General features: G+C 38.1%; 1 protein-coding gene across 4 annotated transcripts in view; it reads left to right on the top strand.

Annotated features, from left to right (window-relative positions):
- Positions 1-18,737, top strand: part of LARGE1 (LARGE xylosyl- and glucuronyltransferase 1) — a 626,458-nt gene that overhangs the window by 518,666 nt on the left and 89,055 nt on the right. For all 4 annotated transcript variants that reach the window (XM_064367950.1, XM_021669373.2, XM_021669372.2 and 1 more), the window contains one exon: positions 1,132-1,257. In XM_064367950.1, the coding sequence (XP_064224020.1) occupies positions 1,132-1,257 (126 nt within the window). The remainder of the gene's footprint in view (positions 1-1,131; positions 1,258-18,737) is intronic.

Genomic DNA, 18,737 nt, shown 5'->3' with positions numbered 1-18,737 from the left:
AAATTTTCATCTTCCTGTGGCACTGGTAGCTGTCTGAAGGCACAAAGTTGATTTCTCTGAGTTTTCTGCATTTCACCCTTTTCTTTTCATCCAAAGAGCCAGCTCACTCTGCATGTTTTTTGTTCAAAATGCAATTTCCTGGTTCGTCGAATGCCTGCAAAATTTCATAATACGGAGGGAGCAAGAAACTCTGCGTGATTGCTTTATTATTTTTTAAAGCATTATTATGCAGTATTTCCCAAGCAGCCAGAAACTGATTTCCCTTTTCAAACATTAGATATAGTATAATGAATGAGTTTAAGAAAAAAATAATACCCAGGTAGCTGTTTTAAACCTGAGGGGAAAATTGTCCACCATCCTCATATTTCAAGTCAGGTCACAGTGACTTAAGCATGTCCCCCAAAGCTAGCAATTGTACGCCCGCGTCCAGTGAGGATCGTTTATTCAGCCATCTTCTTCCACGAAGGCCCATAATTCACCTCCTGGCGCCACCTGTCAGCAGCTAGTTAATAAGTATGGCCTGGTGCAAGAGCTTGGAGAAGAGCCCAAAAAAGGTAAAACCTCTCTAGACAAGTCAGGGTGGATTTCGAAATGAAGAGTATGTATCCTGGGCACCATGGCTTGCAGGAATCCAAGGAGCATCCATCACTGAGTCCACCGCGGGCCCAGGAAGTGCTGCTGAAAGGGAGGATCTGTAATTTGTCTCAGTCCCTGAATGAGTGGGTCTACTTGTCATCATGCAGTTTCCTCCCCAGGAGGCTCAGAATGGATAACACAGGGCTCCTGCCTAGAGGCAAGAGGGGAAGGAGACTCCATTTATTATATGCCGACAAGGGTAGGGAAGACACCCCATGTCTGCACATGTGAGCTCATTAGATAGGGCTTTATGAGACCAGCAGGACTGTGGAGCTTCTAGTCGGCCTGGGGCATTCCCCCATATCTATCCAAACATTATTGCTTGGTTCCTAGAGATAACAGGCAAGGGAGATGCCCCATAGCGTGAGCCAGCCTGTGTTCAGAGCAGGAGGCTCAAGAGAAGCCCTATCACAGGGGATGCGGTGCCTTGAGAGCCAAAATGGGCAGCAGGGCCACCCGACTGTCTTGACTGTGTCTTTGGCTTTCATCCCCCAGGATATTTTCAACGCTGTCATCAAACAAAACCCCTTCCTTGTGTACCAACTCCCCTGCTTCTGGAATGTGCAGCTGTCAGACCACACCCGCTCCGAGCAGTGCTACAGAGACGTGTCTGATCTAAAGGTAGGATCAAGATAGGCACATCCCTGGACGTAGGGTAAGGTGGGCTGAGGGGACCTCCCAGGGGCATGGATGGCTGGGAGGTTTATGTGCAATGTGGTGGCAGAGATAAGGGCACAGGAGAGCAGAATGAGTATGCTTTTCGTCTTTGTGGGGCATTGGGTTTTTTCCACCCTTATTTGGGCTTTCTGGAAAGCCTAAAGCCTCCTGGCATAAGAACCAGCTTGTGTGGTTATTCTTCTTGCCATCTGCTGCTGGCTCTTTTGGTTCATGTCAGCTCCCCAAATTAATTCATTCAACTTAAGCAAAAACGTTTCTTGAGGGCCCATTCTGTGCCAGGCGCTGTAGATGTGGATGTGAATAACTAACTTGCTTCCAAGTCATTTGTGGCTTTCAAGTCATTTCAGGAGAGAAATGTGCAAAGAAGTAGGTATTTAAAAAATGACACGTGTAATGACAGGTGTGGGTGGGTGAGTGGGGGAGATGCAAGCATCAATGTCTTATTCTTCCTCACAGAGTGGGGGCAATGACAGAAAAAGCCTTCATCACCACTCTCTAGGTACCAAACATTGTGGATGGACCTGGCTATAGAAAGAGGAAGATGACAGGTTATATTAGTCATCTGCTGCTATAGATAATGCTGCATAACAAGCTATTCTGATAGTGGCCTAAATCAGCAACCATTTATTTATCTGATGAGTTTATAGGCTGGTTGGATGCTTCTGTTTGTTTGTTTGTTTTTGAGACAGAGTCTCGCTCTGTTACCCATGCTGGAGTATAATGGCATAATCTTGGCTCACTGCAACTTCCGACTTCCGAGTTCAAGTGATTCTCCTGCCTCAGCCTCTTGAGTAGCTGGGATTACAGGTGAACGCCACCATACGCAGCAATTTTTTTTTATTTTTTGGTAGAGATGGGATTTGACCATGTTGGCCAGGATGGTCTCAAACTCCTGACCTCGTGATCTGCCCGTCTCAGTCTCCCAAAGTGCTGGGATTACAGGCATGAGCCACTGTGCCCGGCAGGATGGTTCTGTTTTTTACTGGTTTAACTGACTGTCTGTGGGTCAGCTTGAGATGGGATGGCTGGTGACTGGGGCAACTTGGCTGTCCTCTGGTGTCCTCTGTCCCCTCAGCAGGCCAGTATGGTGTCTTCTCATGGTAAGGCAGAGGTGGCAGAGGCAGCCCTAATACACAGGAGGAAACCTTGAGTCATTGTTGCTAATATCCCTCATTGGCCAAAGAAATCGTATGGCTGAGCCCATAGGATTACTTTGAGTAAGGAGTTTGCAGAATTCCCTCCCTATAGTGGAAGGAGTAAAGAATTGACCACAGCTATTCAGCAGAACAAAAACTTGCAGGCTTGTCTGACACCAAGGGCATTTGCCTCTCAGGTCGTATCACAGAGGAGTAGATACATGCATCCTTAAAGAGTTTGTTTCATATAAAGTTTATATGCATTGCAAGTTTTAAAAAGGAAAAAGGATTGCAAAGCTAGCTTTTCTAATCAATTAGTCTTTTCCAGTTGGCTTCTGGTCCATGTCCCCATGTGGGTATTATATCTTATTTATAGTCATAATGCATGTTAAATGTGGTTTTCTGCTTTTCATTTATTTCATAAGCGTTTTCTGGGTCAGCCACGTGATGTTAATGAGCATCATATTCAGTAGTTACTATTAGTCTATTACCTGGCCACTCCCTTGACCTTACTTGTTTTCAAATTTTCATCAATATAAATTAAATCTTAATTAACAGCTTTGTCCATAAAGCTCTTTCCTTCCGTATTGTTGTAGCTCACCTTTCCAGGAGTGAAATTATAGCATTAGAAAGAAAGAAGTTTTTTTAACTGCACTTGAAATTTATTGCAAAATACTAGAAAGTATTTAAAACAGAGGTACCTGCATCATTCATTCTTTCAATTGGCATTTTTTCAGTTCCTTCTATATATCATGCACTTGTTAGAAATAAGGAAAAGAGAAGAAATAGGAATATTGTCAAGAATATCATGGATTAAAAAGTTTGGATTGAGGGGCGAAATAAAACAGACCTGTAAAGAATATGTAAAAATGCTGGATTAAAAAATGTGTTACATGTTTTGAAAGCATAACTGATTGGTTCATAAAGCAAGTAAAGAAAGCAAAGGCCAGAAACAATGACAGAGTGAATCCAAAAAGATAGCCAAGAGCAACCGGATGTCACCTTTGCCCTTGGAGGGGGTGATCCCTGGTGGAGGGAGCCTGGTTTAAAGGCAAGCCTGGTATTATAAGAAATCTAGTCTTTGTCCCTGGTTCCTGGCACAGAGCTCCTAAAACCCTTGAAATTTCCTGAGTGGTAAGAGCAGCTTTTATTATGTATATGAGCCCCTTTGGGTCACACCTGAGTTTATGCAAATGAGGTGTCTTAGAGTAGGGCCCCCAGAGAGCCTCAAGATGGAAACACCAAGTGATTGGAGAGTTAGTTAGAACTTCCCCAATGAAAGTTCCAAGGACCTCTGGGAAGCCAGGAGGGTGTGCTAGATAGAGATCAAGCTCTATAAACACTCTTGAATAACGCTGGGTTGGTGAACACCATTGTTCCTGGAGGGTGTTGTGCCCAGAGAGGGAAGTTCTATACCCCCTCACCCCATACCCCCATATTTTGCCCTGTGTACCTCTTCTTGCTGGCTTCTCCACGTTGCATCCTTGATGATAAACTGGTAAGCATAAGTGTTTCCCAGAGTTTCAGAAGCCATTCTAGTAAATTATAGAACCCAAGGAGGGGATCATAGGAATCCTTGATTTACAGCAAATCTGTCAGAGACAGGAGGACTGGACTTGAAACTGGCATCAGAAGTGGGCAGCCTTGTGGGACTAAGCCACTAACCTGTGGAGTCTGATGCTTTTGTCAAGGAGGTAGTGTCACTGTTGTGTTAAATCGTAGGACATCCAGCTAGTGTTAAGAACTGGTCATTGTAGGAAAATAACCCCACAATATCTGACATCAGAAGTCTTCTGTGTGAGAGTGTAGAAAAACAGTGGTTTTTCTGAATAGGTAACTATATACTTTATTGTTCAAACAAGGGAATGCTATCATGCATTACAGAGGGACAGTTGGCCAACAGGCAAAGCATATAATTATTCTGCTGAAATACTATACATAGGACCTTAGGCCCACAGGAAGAAAGACAATTAGAAGACACTCATATAAAGTCAGGATCCACAAAGAATAATATCCTCAGTGGATAAACAGTTAATAAAACTCAGAGTGTAGAAGAAGAGAGTAGAGGTTGTTGTCTTTTTCATCCTTGGTTTTAGGTAGAATAAGGGATAAATGTTTCCTTTGAGAATTTATTTTTAGCCTATGCTCATATTATTTTAGGGGCTGAAATTATATATGTGGTAGCAACAATAGAAAGAAAAATTTAAAAATTTGCCAGGCACCTGGCAGAAACTAACATAAATCTGATCTAGAAGAATGTCCTTAAAACAAGTCTTCAGAATGCTTTTGGGGAAGTTACAAGGAAAGCAAGATTCTCAGTTAGGAATCACAAAACACACAAGGAAGTAAGCTACCCTGAGAAAGTGCAGAAACTGAAGACTATAGTTAAATCTGGAAGACTGCAAATATTAAATATTTTTATTACATATAGAAATAAATGAATATTAAAAGTAGGATGAAGTAATAGATTCTCAAAAAATGAATAGCTGTATTTGGATTAAATAGTATTTTTAGAAGTAAGATACAATTATTGAAATTAAATGGGTATGTTAAGCAATAGCTTAAACACAGCTGAAGAGAGAATTAGTGAACTGGAAGAGGTAGAAGAAATTACCCAAAGTGCAACACAGAATGAAAAAGAGATAGAAAAACTGAGAAAGAAGCAAAGAAATTGGGATATGTCTCATTGGACTATCAGGAGATAATAGAGAAAATTGAAAGTGAGGCGTATCTTCAGTGTGCCAAGAAACAATAACAGGTGTATACCTAGGATAATAATCTTTCAAGCATGAGGTAACAAAGAGAATTTTCTGCAGACATACAAAGAAATTTCTAAAGTATTTTCAGCCTAAATAATAAAGAAATCCTCTCTAAAAAAAAACAAATGCTGTTTATTCTGGAATAGTGTGTTGCAATGGGAATACACATGCCATACCAAACTATGTGCATACTTTGGGAGGTAAAGGAAGAGAAAGGTTTTTAAAGGAAAAATAAAGAGGATTTTTTTTTATAACTGTTTAGAGATAATTATCTTTGGCCAAAGGATTAGTAACAAAGGTAACACCAGTCCTAGGTAGGCAGTTGCTGGGCAGATGTGCCTGCAGAAGGATCTTTTTGTGTATGTGTGAAGTTACAATGTGTATTTGTGCAAGATTGTGGTTTTTGTGGAGTCTTTTGTTGTCATTCTTGTTACCAGACACTTAGGGATGAAAAGCCTCTCTCCATGGCCTTCCCTGGTTCTATTTGTCAGGATTTTGTTAGCATAAATGATTCCATTTTTATTTTGTCAACTTTCACATTTCCCCCTTTTGATCAAGATGTTTCTCCAAAAGTGTCACAGATCGATCATCTTTTAGTTAAATTTTTCATGTCTGTCAGTGTGCCAGGATGGACCTCTCCCAGGTTTCTAGTCTTTTAACCACATTTTAGCAATAAGGAAGTTTAAGCAGGGTGCTCCCAGGCTGTCTAGTTGGAGTTCATAATTAAGTTCAATTTGTCTGTTTCATAGGCATATGTTACCATCTCAAAGTGCTGGGTCAGCATAATACTGTTAGAATTTGTGCTTCTATAAAAAAATTGAACAAGTAACAGATACAAAATTTAAGAGGAAAATACAAAATAAAATTAATAGTGATGTGACAAGAGCAGTTTGCATAAGGACTTTGAGCAATATACCTAGGCTTAAAGACAACCAATTGAATAAACAAAATGACCATTATCCTACCAAGTTAAAAAGGTAGGCATTATTATTATTATTTTTTTTAAGACAGAGTCTCATGCTCTTGCCCAGGGTGGAGTGCAGTGGCTCAGTCTCTGCTCACTGCAACCTCCGCCTCCTGGGTTCTAGCAATTTTTCTGCCTCAGCCTTCCTAGTAACTGGCATTACAGGCACCAGCCACCACACCCAGGTAATTTTTTTGTATTTTTAGTAGAGATGGGGTTTCGCTATGTTGGCCAGCCTAGTCTTGAGCTCCGAGCTCCTGACCTTGTGATTTGCCCGCCTCAGCCTACCAAAGTGCTGGGATTATAGGCATGAGGCACCGCGCCCAGCCAAAGTAGGCATTATTATATCATTATAATACAGAGTCATGTTATGACATCTTGAAAAAAGTTGTCTACATCATGAAAAAAATAAACTTCTCATCCTGGTTTGCAGTTTGAATATCTCCAGTGATGGCATCAGGCAGTTTGGTGAATTTTGTGTGGCCCAGACATCAGTCATGAGACTTGTTTTTAAAAATTCATCTGGTTTCAGCTTATAGGGCTTCCAAAACAGAGAAATTCCCATTTTTGGTAACTGCATGGAGTAAAGTAGGACTGTAGAAATCTAGATGAGTTTAGACCTAGCCTGCTCTATAGGCAATAACAAGAACTTAAAAACAGTGCACACAGCTATCATCTAATAACGGATGTATTGTAGCTTTTCTTTAGAAACATAATGTTTTCTTCCTGTAGTTATTTTGACTTTTCCAAAAATAGAGTAAGACAAATTTGTTTGTAAAATAAATGTAGTTTTTATCAAATATTGCCTGCAAGAATAGTGATTTGACCACAAAGTAACCTCAGATTTAAAAACCTTTTCAAGCTAGGCTGGTGGCAAGTGCTTGTAGTTCTAGCTACTAGGGAGGTTGAGGTGGGAGGATTGCTTCAGCACAGGAGTTGGAGGTTACAGTGAGCTATGATTGGTGACATACCTGGGTGACAGAGTGAAACCATGTCTCAAAAAATAATAAAATAAAAAATAAAAATAAAAGCTTCCTGAGGGTAACAAGATAACCCTAGACAGACTTTAGATTATACCTACAGTTTTAAGATTTCTAGACCTGCCAGGAAGTGACAGTTTTTACTCATTTACTCTAAGGCTGAGAACCCTAAAAGTTACACAGTTTATACATATTCTCAGATATGACATTTCAAAGCCTTGGTAATATAAACAATTGTTTCAATTGTATCCTGCTATAAAGAGAGAGTAATTTTTTTTTTTAATGGAGTTTTGCTCTGTCACCCAGGCCACAATGCAATGGCTCAATCTCAGCTCACTGCAACCTTCACCTCCCTGGTTCACGCAGTTCTCATGTCTCAGCCTCCTGAGTAGCTGGGCTTACAGGCATGTGCCACCTCACCTGGCTAATTTTTTTTGTACTTTGAGTAGAGACCAGGGTTTTGCTATATATGCCAGGCTGGTCTCAAAGTCCAGGCCTTACGTGATTTGCCCACCTGGCTTGCAGACGGAACCACTATGCCCAGTGGAGAGAGCAAATGTTATTGAACTTGTACAAATAACCATATTGCCATAAAAAATAAGAATACTCACAGAATCTCTCCAAACTTTGGAGAGATAAAATTGGGAGAAAAAGGAATTGCTTCCACCTTTGTTCACAGAAGCATACTTTACCAAATTGTTGTGTACTATAGATAGCTTAGGGAAGAAAAATTCCTTAAATCTGAAAAATAAAACATTCAAGTGAAGCACTAATAGTGTTTTAAATAAAAGTCAAAAACGTTATCAGTTAATCTCATGCAGTTCAGTTTTGTTCTGCTTGAGCTTGATTAGTAGTTTCATGAATTTATGTTTCTTCATGAGAGTTCGTATTTGCATTTAATCCATTGATCTTGAAGTTATTAGAAACCTGTATCTAAGAGTACTTGTTAGAGTCTCTTCCATAAATTTTTGCAAATGCCTTTAAAGAAGAATTCAAAATAATAGCTGTGGATAAAAACTTAGAATACCCATGGCTAAAAATGTGATGGGAGTTCATTATAATCACCAATTAACGGGAAATTTAGTTATTTTTGTGCCACACAACATAACATCCAGAATGTTAACTAATGTGTCATATTAGATTTTTAAGAATTTTATATAATTTGAGAACATACCCATAAATGTAATCCAAAGACTACCTAATATCACTTATTATTTGACAGCATTTAGCATGCAGTTTACAAAATAAGACTGATCATTTAATATTTCTACAAGATGAAAAATACATTCTTTGAGTCTCTCGAGACCCTTCTGAAAAATCCAAAAGTTAATTTCAGGTCAATAAAACTTAAGTCAGAATTTTGATTCAGGGAAACCTGCCAAAGATTTTTAAAGGTTGAAAACACTTGATGAGAAGTTACCGTGAAGTAATAGTCATTCGTGTAACTACAGTGAGTATCAAAAGACAATATCGAAACTCACATGGAACCTTAACGCTTTCAAAGCTCCATTTTCCTAAGTAATTAGAAATGGAATAAATATAACACAGGAAATTATATTGATAAAATATAAAATGTTTCTCAGGCCAGTTACTAAAAAGGTAAAGAAAAACCTTCCTCAGGGTAATTGCTTCTCCTTATGAGAAGCCAATGTATAGATCACCAGGTAGTCAACCTGTGATAAAAAGGGTACTTGAATTTAATCTGACATAAAAAGAATGGGTCCAAGGTTATGAGTATATACCATATTATATATGAATGTAAACAAGAAAACTAGTACCTTGAGCAGGGGAATACATGGATTTTAGTAACAGCATGGGAAGTTTCTTGGTTACATGGGATAATTCAGACATGTCAAGAAAAGCCAGGAGTACAAAATCAAGGTATACTGGTGGAAAACATTGTCTTTTTAGGCCTTCAAGATAAACATTTAATGGACAAGCCATAATAGCAGAGTTTAGAACTGTAGGGTGGGGGGAAAGTTACAGGAAGGGATGGAAAACTTAAAGGAGAGAGTTATCCCAGGCCTTCTCAAGGATAGAAAGAGGAAGAACAGAAGGCATTGATGGGTGACCTGAAAATCACATGCAGCAAGATACAGCAAAGTTGAACTTCTGAAATATGAATTTGAAAAGCTTCCAGAGGAAACCTTTGCCTCAAGAAGTGAAATTACCATTCTAAATGAAGGAGATAGCATTTCTAACCTGAAACTAGGGAAATTAAATGGATCTCAGGAAGAAATTTTACAGAACTAGAAACCGCAGTTCAGAAGATGGCAGTTACACAGATTTTCAGAATTAAAAATTATAATCTCAGCCAGGTGCAGTGGCTCACGCCTATAATCCCAGCATTTTGGGAGGCCGAGGCAGGCGGATCACGAGGTCAGGTGATCAAGACCATTCTGGCTAACACAGTGAAACCTTGTCTCTACTGAAAATACAAAAAATTAGCCAAGTGTGGTGGCACATGCCTGTAGTCCCATCACTTGGGAGGCTGAGGCAGGAGAATTGCTTGAACCCAGGAGGTGGAGGTTGCAGTGAGCCAAGATCATGCCACTGCACTCCAGCCTAAGGGACAGAGCGAGACTCCATCTCAAAAAAAAAATTTATATATATATGTGAAATTCCTGTGGTATTACTGAGAGCAGATCAGTATTTCAAGAAAACCATGTTGTTCTAACATAGGGGATCAAATTTTTTGTTTTGTTTTAGTGTATTTTTAATATCAAAGCTCAATCTTTAGGAAGACTTATAAATAATTCCCTTCTAATTACAGGCAACTTGATCACACCCACAATTTGTTTTATGAATTCATCCTTCAGAAACTTTATCATGACTTACTCAGACCTCTCACAACATGCTTAAACTTTCTCCTTTGTCCTTTACTTTCTCTTTGTTAAATAACTGGTCATTTTACTTTGAGATAAGAATTTACCACATAAGATTCTTTCTCATAGAAAATTCTCTTTTCTTTTAAACTGTCCTTACCAAAAATACATTCTTATATCCATAACTTTCTTCACATTACCCTCCTACTTACTGGTTTCTATCTCATTTCTATTTCCGTTCTAAATTTACTTTTTGAGGCAAGCTTTAAGTAACCTCTGAAATGGACGAAATTATTCTGTTTTCTCAGGAACACATTTTTTATGCTTTGTAATTTCTCTCATCAAAACACATCTTATTTTGGTATACTTTGTGATATAGTTTGGCTGTGTCCCCACTCAAATCTCATCTTGAATTGTAGTTTCCATAATTCACACGTGTTGTGAGAGAGAGCTTATGGGAGATAACTGAATCCTGGGAGCAGTTTCCCCCATAAAGTTCTCATGGTAGTAAATAAGTCTCCTGAGATCTGATGGTTTTATAAGAGGTTTCGCCTACTGCTTGGCTCTCACTCTGTCACCTGCTATGGTGTAAGACTTGTCTTTCACCTTCCACCCTGATTGTGAGGCCTCCCCAGCCATGTGGAACTGTGAGTCCATTAAACCTCTTATTCTTTAAAAATTACCTGGTCTCAGATATGTCTTTATCAGCAGCATGAAAACAGACTAATACATTTTGTATATAGAATTATATATAAATTAATTAGGATTTTATTCTTAGTAACCTTAATTTCTAGTGAACACCTAGGAAGCCAAAAATTTTGAATCTTTTGTCACATATCAGCATTTTATAGTAAGAACCATTTTATAATTTTTAGAAACATGTTTTGATAGACTCAAATATATTTAAGAAGCCAAAACAACTTATATTTATGTTCAGCAATTTGTTCACATTTTTAGGGAAATGACCCAGACATTTGATGAGTGTTTATTATTTCATGTAACATAGCACAAGCATATGATTTTACAGTACATAAAAAGTTCTTTTATAAACATTTATTCCATTTACATTTACCTAATTTGCTTATTTTTAACAATTCACCTAGATTACTTATGAAAACTGAAATATTACACAAAGCGAGTCATCATTTCAAGTTATTTTCCTGTTAACTAGTTTTGTATTTTGTGAATATCAGATGTTTGCTTAAGTAAAAACCTTAAAATACATGAGTATTTCGCCTATAACTCAGAAGCTACAGCTGCTTTTATTAAAGCAATAATATTAAATTAGTCCTACTTTTCAAAGAGTTACACAAAGATTGTTTTCAAATTGAGTTCATAGTTTCATGACTTTAAAACATGCAGCAGAAACAAATACAAAATCCTGTTAAAAATGTATGCCAAAATATAATGTATTATATTATTACATAACATGTATTATTCATGTTTTGTGAATAATATACCATGAATATTGTATTTCTTTATACATTTTTAAGATTTTACTAGGTAGATATAGCTTATATAACAATACATGTTATATATGTATTATTCATATATGAATATGTTATATTCATTAACATAATATTCATTGTTATATGAATAATACGTTATGTATTATTCATGTAACATATATAATGTTATATAACATAATATGTATTATTATAACAACTATTCCAGATTTTACTTTGTAAATGCAACATATTATATAACATAATACATGTACGTGTTGGTAACCACACCTAAACACATAGACACACACACAAAGATCTTATTGCTTTTATTTTAGAATTTTAACCATGAGACAGTAATACAGACTCACCCGTTTGTAAATGACAGTTGGATCCCAATTATATTCCTGACAAAATTGGGGCATTTTTACATGTCTAAACTTTATTTGCTTCAGTCATTAATCTAATGAACACTATGGATGAACGTTTTAGATAAAGCAATTTGTTTTTTAAAACTTTTTACATTTGTTTCCTTTCTTCAGCTTTAAATGAGTTTACATTTTAGCTGGGACTGACTGAATTGAGTAAGAAAAACAGAATCTCCAAGTGGCTGTGAATTAGTAACAAATGTATCTTTTATTTGCTGATCACCTTTGCTAGTCAGTGGTTACAGGGAAGCATCTTAAGAGGAGTTTAGTTAAAGCTTTATTTATTTATTTATTTTTTAATGGCCCCTATATGGCAGACAGAACAGTTTTTGTGCTGGAAAGAGATATCTTATAGTACTGCTCTGACCTCAAGATTTTGACCTGTTTGACCTGAAAGCCTAACCTTCATAATCATTTGTCTAATTTTTATTCTTTTAGGATATCAGTCTCCTTAATTAACTGCTCTAGCACCCTAAGCAATTCATAGCCAGGCAAACCCAAATTTACATTTGCAAAAGATGTCTAGGTTGTTGGTTCCTGTGGAGCTGTTGTAATATGTAAAGCCATTTATTTGAAAGCCCTTTTAAGACTTTTTGTTTGTTTGTTTTTTAATTCTTGGCCGGAATGCCATAAGCAGTGAGTTTTATCAACACCAGCAGAAAAGTCAAATGATTCAAGCCAGGTGCAGTGGCTCATGCCTAAGCGCTTTGGGAGGCCGAGGCAGTTGGATTACTTGAGGTCAGTGGTTGGAGACCAGCTTGTCCAACATGGTGAAACCCTGCCTCTACTAAAATGTACAAAAATTAGCCAGGTGTGGTGGCATGCACCTGTAATTTCATCTACTCAGGAGGCTGACACAGGAGAATCGCTTGAACCTGGGAGGCAGAGGTTTCAGTGAGCCAGGATCGTGCCACTTCCAGTCTGGGTGACCAAGCAAGACTCTGTCTCCAAAAAAAAAAAAAAAAAAAAAAAAAAGCCAACATTTAAAGTAGGCAGTTAAGAAAAGTAGAGATAGAGAACTTAGAAAGCTCTACATATAATCTCTATAATTACAAACTCTTACTTTGATTAAAAAAAAAAAAAAAAAAAAAAAAAACAGGAAAAAGAAGCTTGGCGAGTTCAAATGATCCCTTTTGTGTCTGTTGATCCACAAACATGCATGAGGAAAGCCTTGTAATTGGCTGGAGTCTTTGAAAACCTGGCACGCCTTCATGTTGGAGAATCCCATTCTCTTTCATATTAACCTCCTGAGAGCAAAGAAATTTCCAAAAATCTTGTCAGAGAATATCAGGATTTCAGACTGGTATCTCCTCCTGTCACATTTTGGTAATGTTCAGTATTACTATATCTGATTTAAAATACTACGTAAACTTAGTAGATAAAGCAGTGGCAGGATTTGAGAAGATTGACTCCAATTTTTTAGTTCTATTGTAGGTAAAAATTATCAAACTGCATCACTTGCTACAGAGAAATTTTTCATGAAAGGAAGAGTCAGTCCATGTGGGAAGCTTCATTGTTACCTTATTTGAAGAAATTGCCACAACCACCCCAACCTTCAAGAACCACCAGCCTGATCAGTCAGCAGCCATCAACACCAGGACAAGACCTTCCACCAGCAAAAAGATTGACTCATTGAAGGCTAGGTGATCATTGACATTTTTTAGTAATAAAATATTTCTTAATTAAAGTATTTTTGAGACATAATGCTGTTGTATACTTAACAGATGACAGCATAATTTAAACATAATTTTTTATTTTTTATTTATTTTTTTTTTTTGAGACGGAGTTTCGCTCTTGTTACCCAGGCTGGAGTGCAGTGGCGCGATCTCGGCTCACCGCAACCTCCGCCTCCTGGTTTCAGGCAATTCTCCTGCCTCAGCCTCCTGAGTAGCTGGGATTACAGGCACGTGCCACCATGCCCAGCTAATTTTTTGTATTAGTAGAGACGGGGTTTCACCATGTTGACCAGGATGGTCTCGATCTCTTGAACTCGTGATCCACCCGCCTCGGCCTCCCAAAGTGCTGGGATTACAGGCTTGAGCCACCGCGCCCGGCCAAAACATAATTTTTATATGCATTGAAAAACCAAAAAATGTGACTTGCTTTATGCGGTATTCACTTCATTGAAGCAGTCTGAAACCGAACCCACAATGTCTCCAAACACACACACACACACACACACGCACATACACACACACACACAGAGCTCATTAGAACTCCAGAAATTCCTAAGTCTGTTCTTATTGTGGAATAGTTAACATATTTTTTGTTTTTTTCCTTTTTTTTTAAATTTTATTTATTTTAATTTTTTTGAGAAGGAGTCTTGCTCTGTTGCCCAGGCTAGAGTGGAGTGGCACAATCTCAGCTCACTGCAGCCTCCACATCCTAGGTTCAAATGATTCTTTTGCCTCAGCCTCCCAAATAGCTAGAAGTATAGGTGCCCACCACCATACCTGGCTGATTTTTGTATTTTTGTACAGGCCAAGTTTTGCCATGTTGGCCAGGCTGGTCTTGAACTCCTGACCTCAGGTGATCCACCCATCTCGGCCTCCCAAAGTGCTGGGATTACTGCACCCAGCCCATATTTTTTTCAAATATTGAAATATCTAACAAAACATACTAAGAATATAGAAGATTTAAACTACACAGTTCACACACTTGATTTATTGGGTAAATAATGAACCTTGTGCCTAATGATTCGAGAATATATATCCTTCTCAGGCTTATATGGAACATTTATTAAAAAGAAACCAAGTACTAATCTTTAGTACATTTCAAAGAATGACATTATACCATAGTTCTCTGTAGAAAGCAAAATTAAATAATAAGACAGTAATTGATTATAATTGATAAAAATTGAAAACACACACTTCTACATTACTCATGGTTCTAAACAGAAATCATAATTTAAACTGAAAACTACTTAGAGCCTAAATGAAAATAAAATAATATGTCAAAATTAGTGGGATTAAAAAAGCATGTAGGGAAATGTATATACTTAAATGTTTACATTAAAAAGAAGTTGAAAATTAATAAGCCATATTCACAACTCAAGATGATATATTAATATAAACAACATTAGAGTAAACTGGATGTGGTGGCTCATGCTTGTAATCCCATCAACTCTGGAGGCTGAGATGGAAGGATCTCTTGAGTTCAGGAATTCAAGCCCAGCCTGAGCAACATAGCAAGTCCTCCATCTCTACCAAAAAATAAATGGGGGTTTGGGAGTGGGGTGGTGGTGGTAGCTACTCGAGTCCCTGCTCCTAGGAAGGCTGAGGCAGGATTACTTGAGCCCAGGAGTTCCAGACTGCAGTAAGCTGTGACTGCACCACTGTAATACAGCCTAGGTAACAGAATGAGACCCTGTGTCTAAAAAGAAAACACAACCAAAAAGAACATTAAAAGTAAATTCAAATAAAGTAAAATTGAAGTTGGTCAACAAATTGTTCAATAAAGTCAAAAGTTGGGAAGGAACCAATAAAATAGACAAAGCTATGGCGAGACTTATCAAGAAAAAAGGAAGTGAACTCACCAAGAAATGCATGGGGCGCATAATTGCAGGCCAATTTATTCATTCTCTCAGTGTTTCTGAGCAAGTGACTTTTGAGTTTTAGATATACAGCAAAGATTAAAGCAAACAGTCTCAGTTGGTGGAGGTTTCAATCAATTAGATAAAGCAGAATTGCAAAAAAAAAAAAAAAAATATATATATATATATATAGTGAACAATATTATGTCAACAAATTTGAGAATTTCTGTGGAATGAACAAATTCCTAGAAATGAGTTATTTACCAAAACCGATTTGAGAAAAATATATTAAGTTTGGATTATCTTTTAGCCATTGAACCTTCTTAAAAGAAAACAGTACCCCTAGATGGTAAGTAGAAATAAGTTCTATCAACTTTTTTTAATCTAAGGACATTCCAATTTTAAATAAACTTTTCTAGAGAATATGAAAAGAGGAATACTTTTAACCCATTCAGCAAAGCCAGGATATTATCAGCACCAAAATCAGACAAAAAAGAGTATTAGTCTGTTCTCATGCTGCTAATAAAGACATACTCAAGACTGGGTAATTTACGAAGGAAAGAGGTGTAATTGACTCACAGCTCCACATGGCTTGGGAGACCTCGCAATCATGGCGGAAGGCAGAAGAGGAGCAAAGTCATGTTACAAGATAGGAAAATTGCAAGCCAGTCTCACTCGAGTATAGATGCAAAATCTTAAGCAAAATATTTAGCAAACCAAATCTAGCCATGTGTAAAATAGATAATACATCATTGCCAAGTTGGGTTTATTCCAGGACATACTTAGCATTGAAAAATCCACAAGTGTCATTCAGCATGTTAATTGATTAAAGGAGAAATACCAAATAATCATCTAAATAGGTGTAGGAAAGTATTTTGGTATATGAAGAGGCGGCATACCTGATCATTGAAGAAATGATAAGTTTTCCATAAACGGTGCTGAGACACCTGATTATCCATGTGGAAAAAATTTAAGTGGATCCCTGTCTCATATCATGCACAAAATTAATTCCAGATCGATTAGAAACATAAAAGTGAAGGGCCAAATTAAACTTTTAATTTTTTTTAAAAAAGGAAAACTAGCCTTAAGTCTTCAGAATGGAGAAGTATGTATTCAACAAGACATCAAAAACACATGATAAATAAACGAATCCATAAATTCAATCACATTGATATTAATAATGCCATCAAAGGGGCATTAAGAGAAAAGCAGTCTGGGTGCAGTGGCTCACACCTGTAATTCCAGCACTTTGGGAGCCTGAGGCTGGTGTATCACTTGAGCTCAGGAGTTCAAGACCAGCCGGACCAACATGTGAAACCCCATCTTTACTAAAAATACAAAAATTAGCCAGGTATGGTGGCACATACCTGTAGTCCCAGCTACTTGGGAGACTGAGGCAGGAGAATTGCTTGAACCTGGGAGGTGAAGATTGCAGTGAGCCAAGATTGTGCCACTGCACTCCAGCCTAGGTGACAGAGGGAGACTCCGTCTCAGAAAAAAGAGAGAGAAAAGCAAAAGATACTTCAACACATGTAACTGACAAAAGAGGAGTAAACAAAATATATAAACAACTCAGTAATTAATGAGAAATCTGTAAAAGATATAAACAGTCCTTTCACTTGGTTGCCAAGCAAATGGCCAGTAAACATATTAAAAGATACATAGCCTCACTGTTAATCAGGGAAGTAAATATTAACACCACAAATCATTTTATAGCCACCAGAGTGGAAGAGTGATACTGTCAAGTCTCAGTTGATCAGTAGGTGGTATTCTCTTACGTTACCGATAGGAGTATGTACGTATATACCAAATTGGAAAACACTTTGGCATTATGTTGATAAACTGACGTGGAGTGGAACGTACATTACAGTCTAGGTCTTGGATGTAATTGGTCACAAATGGAGAAGTGGATGATTTTTTCAGTCAGGTTCAGCGATCAGTGAGCGAATTACAACAGATAAAAGTCGTGCTTTAGAAGGCCTGTGTCCTCCTAATAAATGACATTTCTTGACCAGGGAGGGCACAGGAGACTTCTAAACTCTCAAGTCTTTTTATATCAAAAATAAAAACATAAAAATTCCATAAAAAATAAGTACAACTAAAAACTTTGGCAGGCATTGCAAAGGAATAAAATTCTGAAGGCCAGGCACAGTGACTCATGCCAGTAATCCCGGCACTTTGGGAGGCTGCAGCAGGTGGATTGCTTGAGCCCAGGAATTTGAGACCAGCCTGGGCCACATAGTGAGACCCCCATCTCTACAAAACATACAAAAATTAGCCAGGCATGGTAGCATGTGCCTGTAGTCCCAGCTATTTGGGAGGCTGCAGTGGGATGTTCATGTGAACCCAGGAGGCAGAGGTTGCAGTGAGCTGTGATTGTGCCACTGCAATCCAGCCTGGGCAACAAAGTGATACCTGCCTCCAAAAAAAATAAAAACAAACTGACATATGCTATAACTTGGATGAACTTTGAAGACAGTCTGCTAATTGACCTAAACCAAACACAAAAGAATGAATAATGAATTATTCCACTTAAATGAGTTATGTAAAGGAGCATGAAACCTGCTACTTAAAATGGCATGCAATTTAAAGTAGGAATTATTTCTGGAATCTTCCATTTAATATTTTCAGACAGCAGTTGACTGCTGGTAACCGAAGTGGAGAAAAGCAAAACCGCAAGTAAGGAGGGTCTGTTGTACTCCCAAGGGAAGAACATAAAAAACAGCAGACAGGAGGTTCTTCATAAAAGTGGAACGGGATTGACAAAAGATGGGAGGAAGCAGAGAAAAATAATGAGAAGGCCAGGCGCAGTGGCTCATGCCTGTAATCCCAGCACTTTGGGAGGCCGAGGCAGGTGGATCACCTGAGGTCAGGAGTTTGAGACCAGTCTGGCCAACATGGAGAAACCCTATCTCTAGTAAAAAATACAAAATTAGCCAGGCGTGGTGGCAGATGCCTGTAATCCCAGCTACTCAGGAGGCTGAGACAGGAGAATTGCTTGAACCCAGGAGATGGAGGTTGCGGTGACCTAGGCCAAAACAGGTGACCGGAGCAGGGGACCAGGATGAGTCAGGATAGAGCAAGGGACCGGGGGAACAGATTTGAACTACTGATTAGAACTGGTGGAGAAGATTGTTTACTGAAACTACATGTAAGTTAAACCTTAAAATGGAAGACAAAGAACTGAACATACTGACATAACTGGTTCTTCAAAGAGAAATTTAGAACTGGTATCTAACAACAGGAAGTACATTTCAGAGGAAGTTGTTGTGTTAAACCCCTATCAACCTCGTTAGGAAAGGCATCAAGTTCAAGAAGCTGAAGAAGAGACCCAGACACAGTGAACCAGACATG

Source organism: Aotus nancymaae, unplaced genomic scaffold (genome assembly GCF_030222135.1).
Source record: "Aotus nancymaae isolate 86718 unplaced genomic scaffold, 86718_ANA_hifiasm-v0.15.2.pri h1tg000076l, whole genome shotgun sequence".
Lineage (NCBI taxonomy): Eukaryota > Metazoa > Chordata > Mammalia > Primates > Aotidae > Aotus > Aotus nancymaae.
Note: the sequence above shows the minus strand (reverse complement) of the source record. Positions and strands in the feature narration are given on the sequence as shown.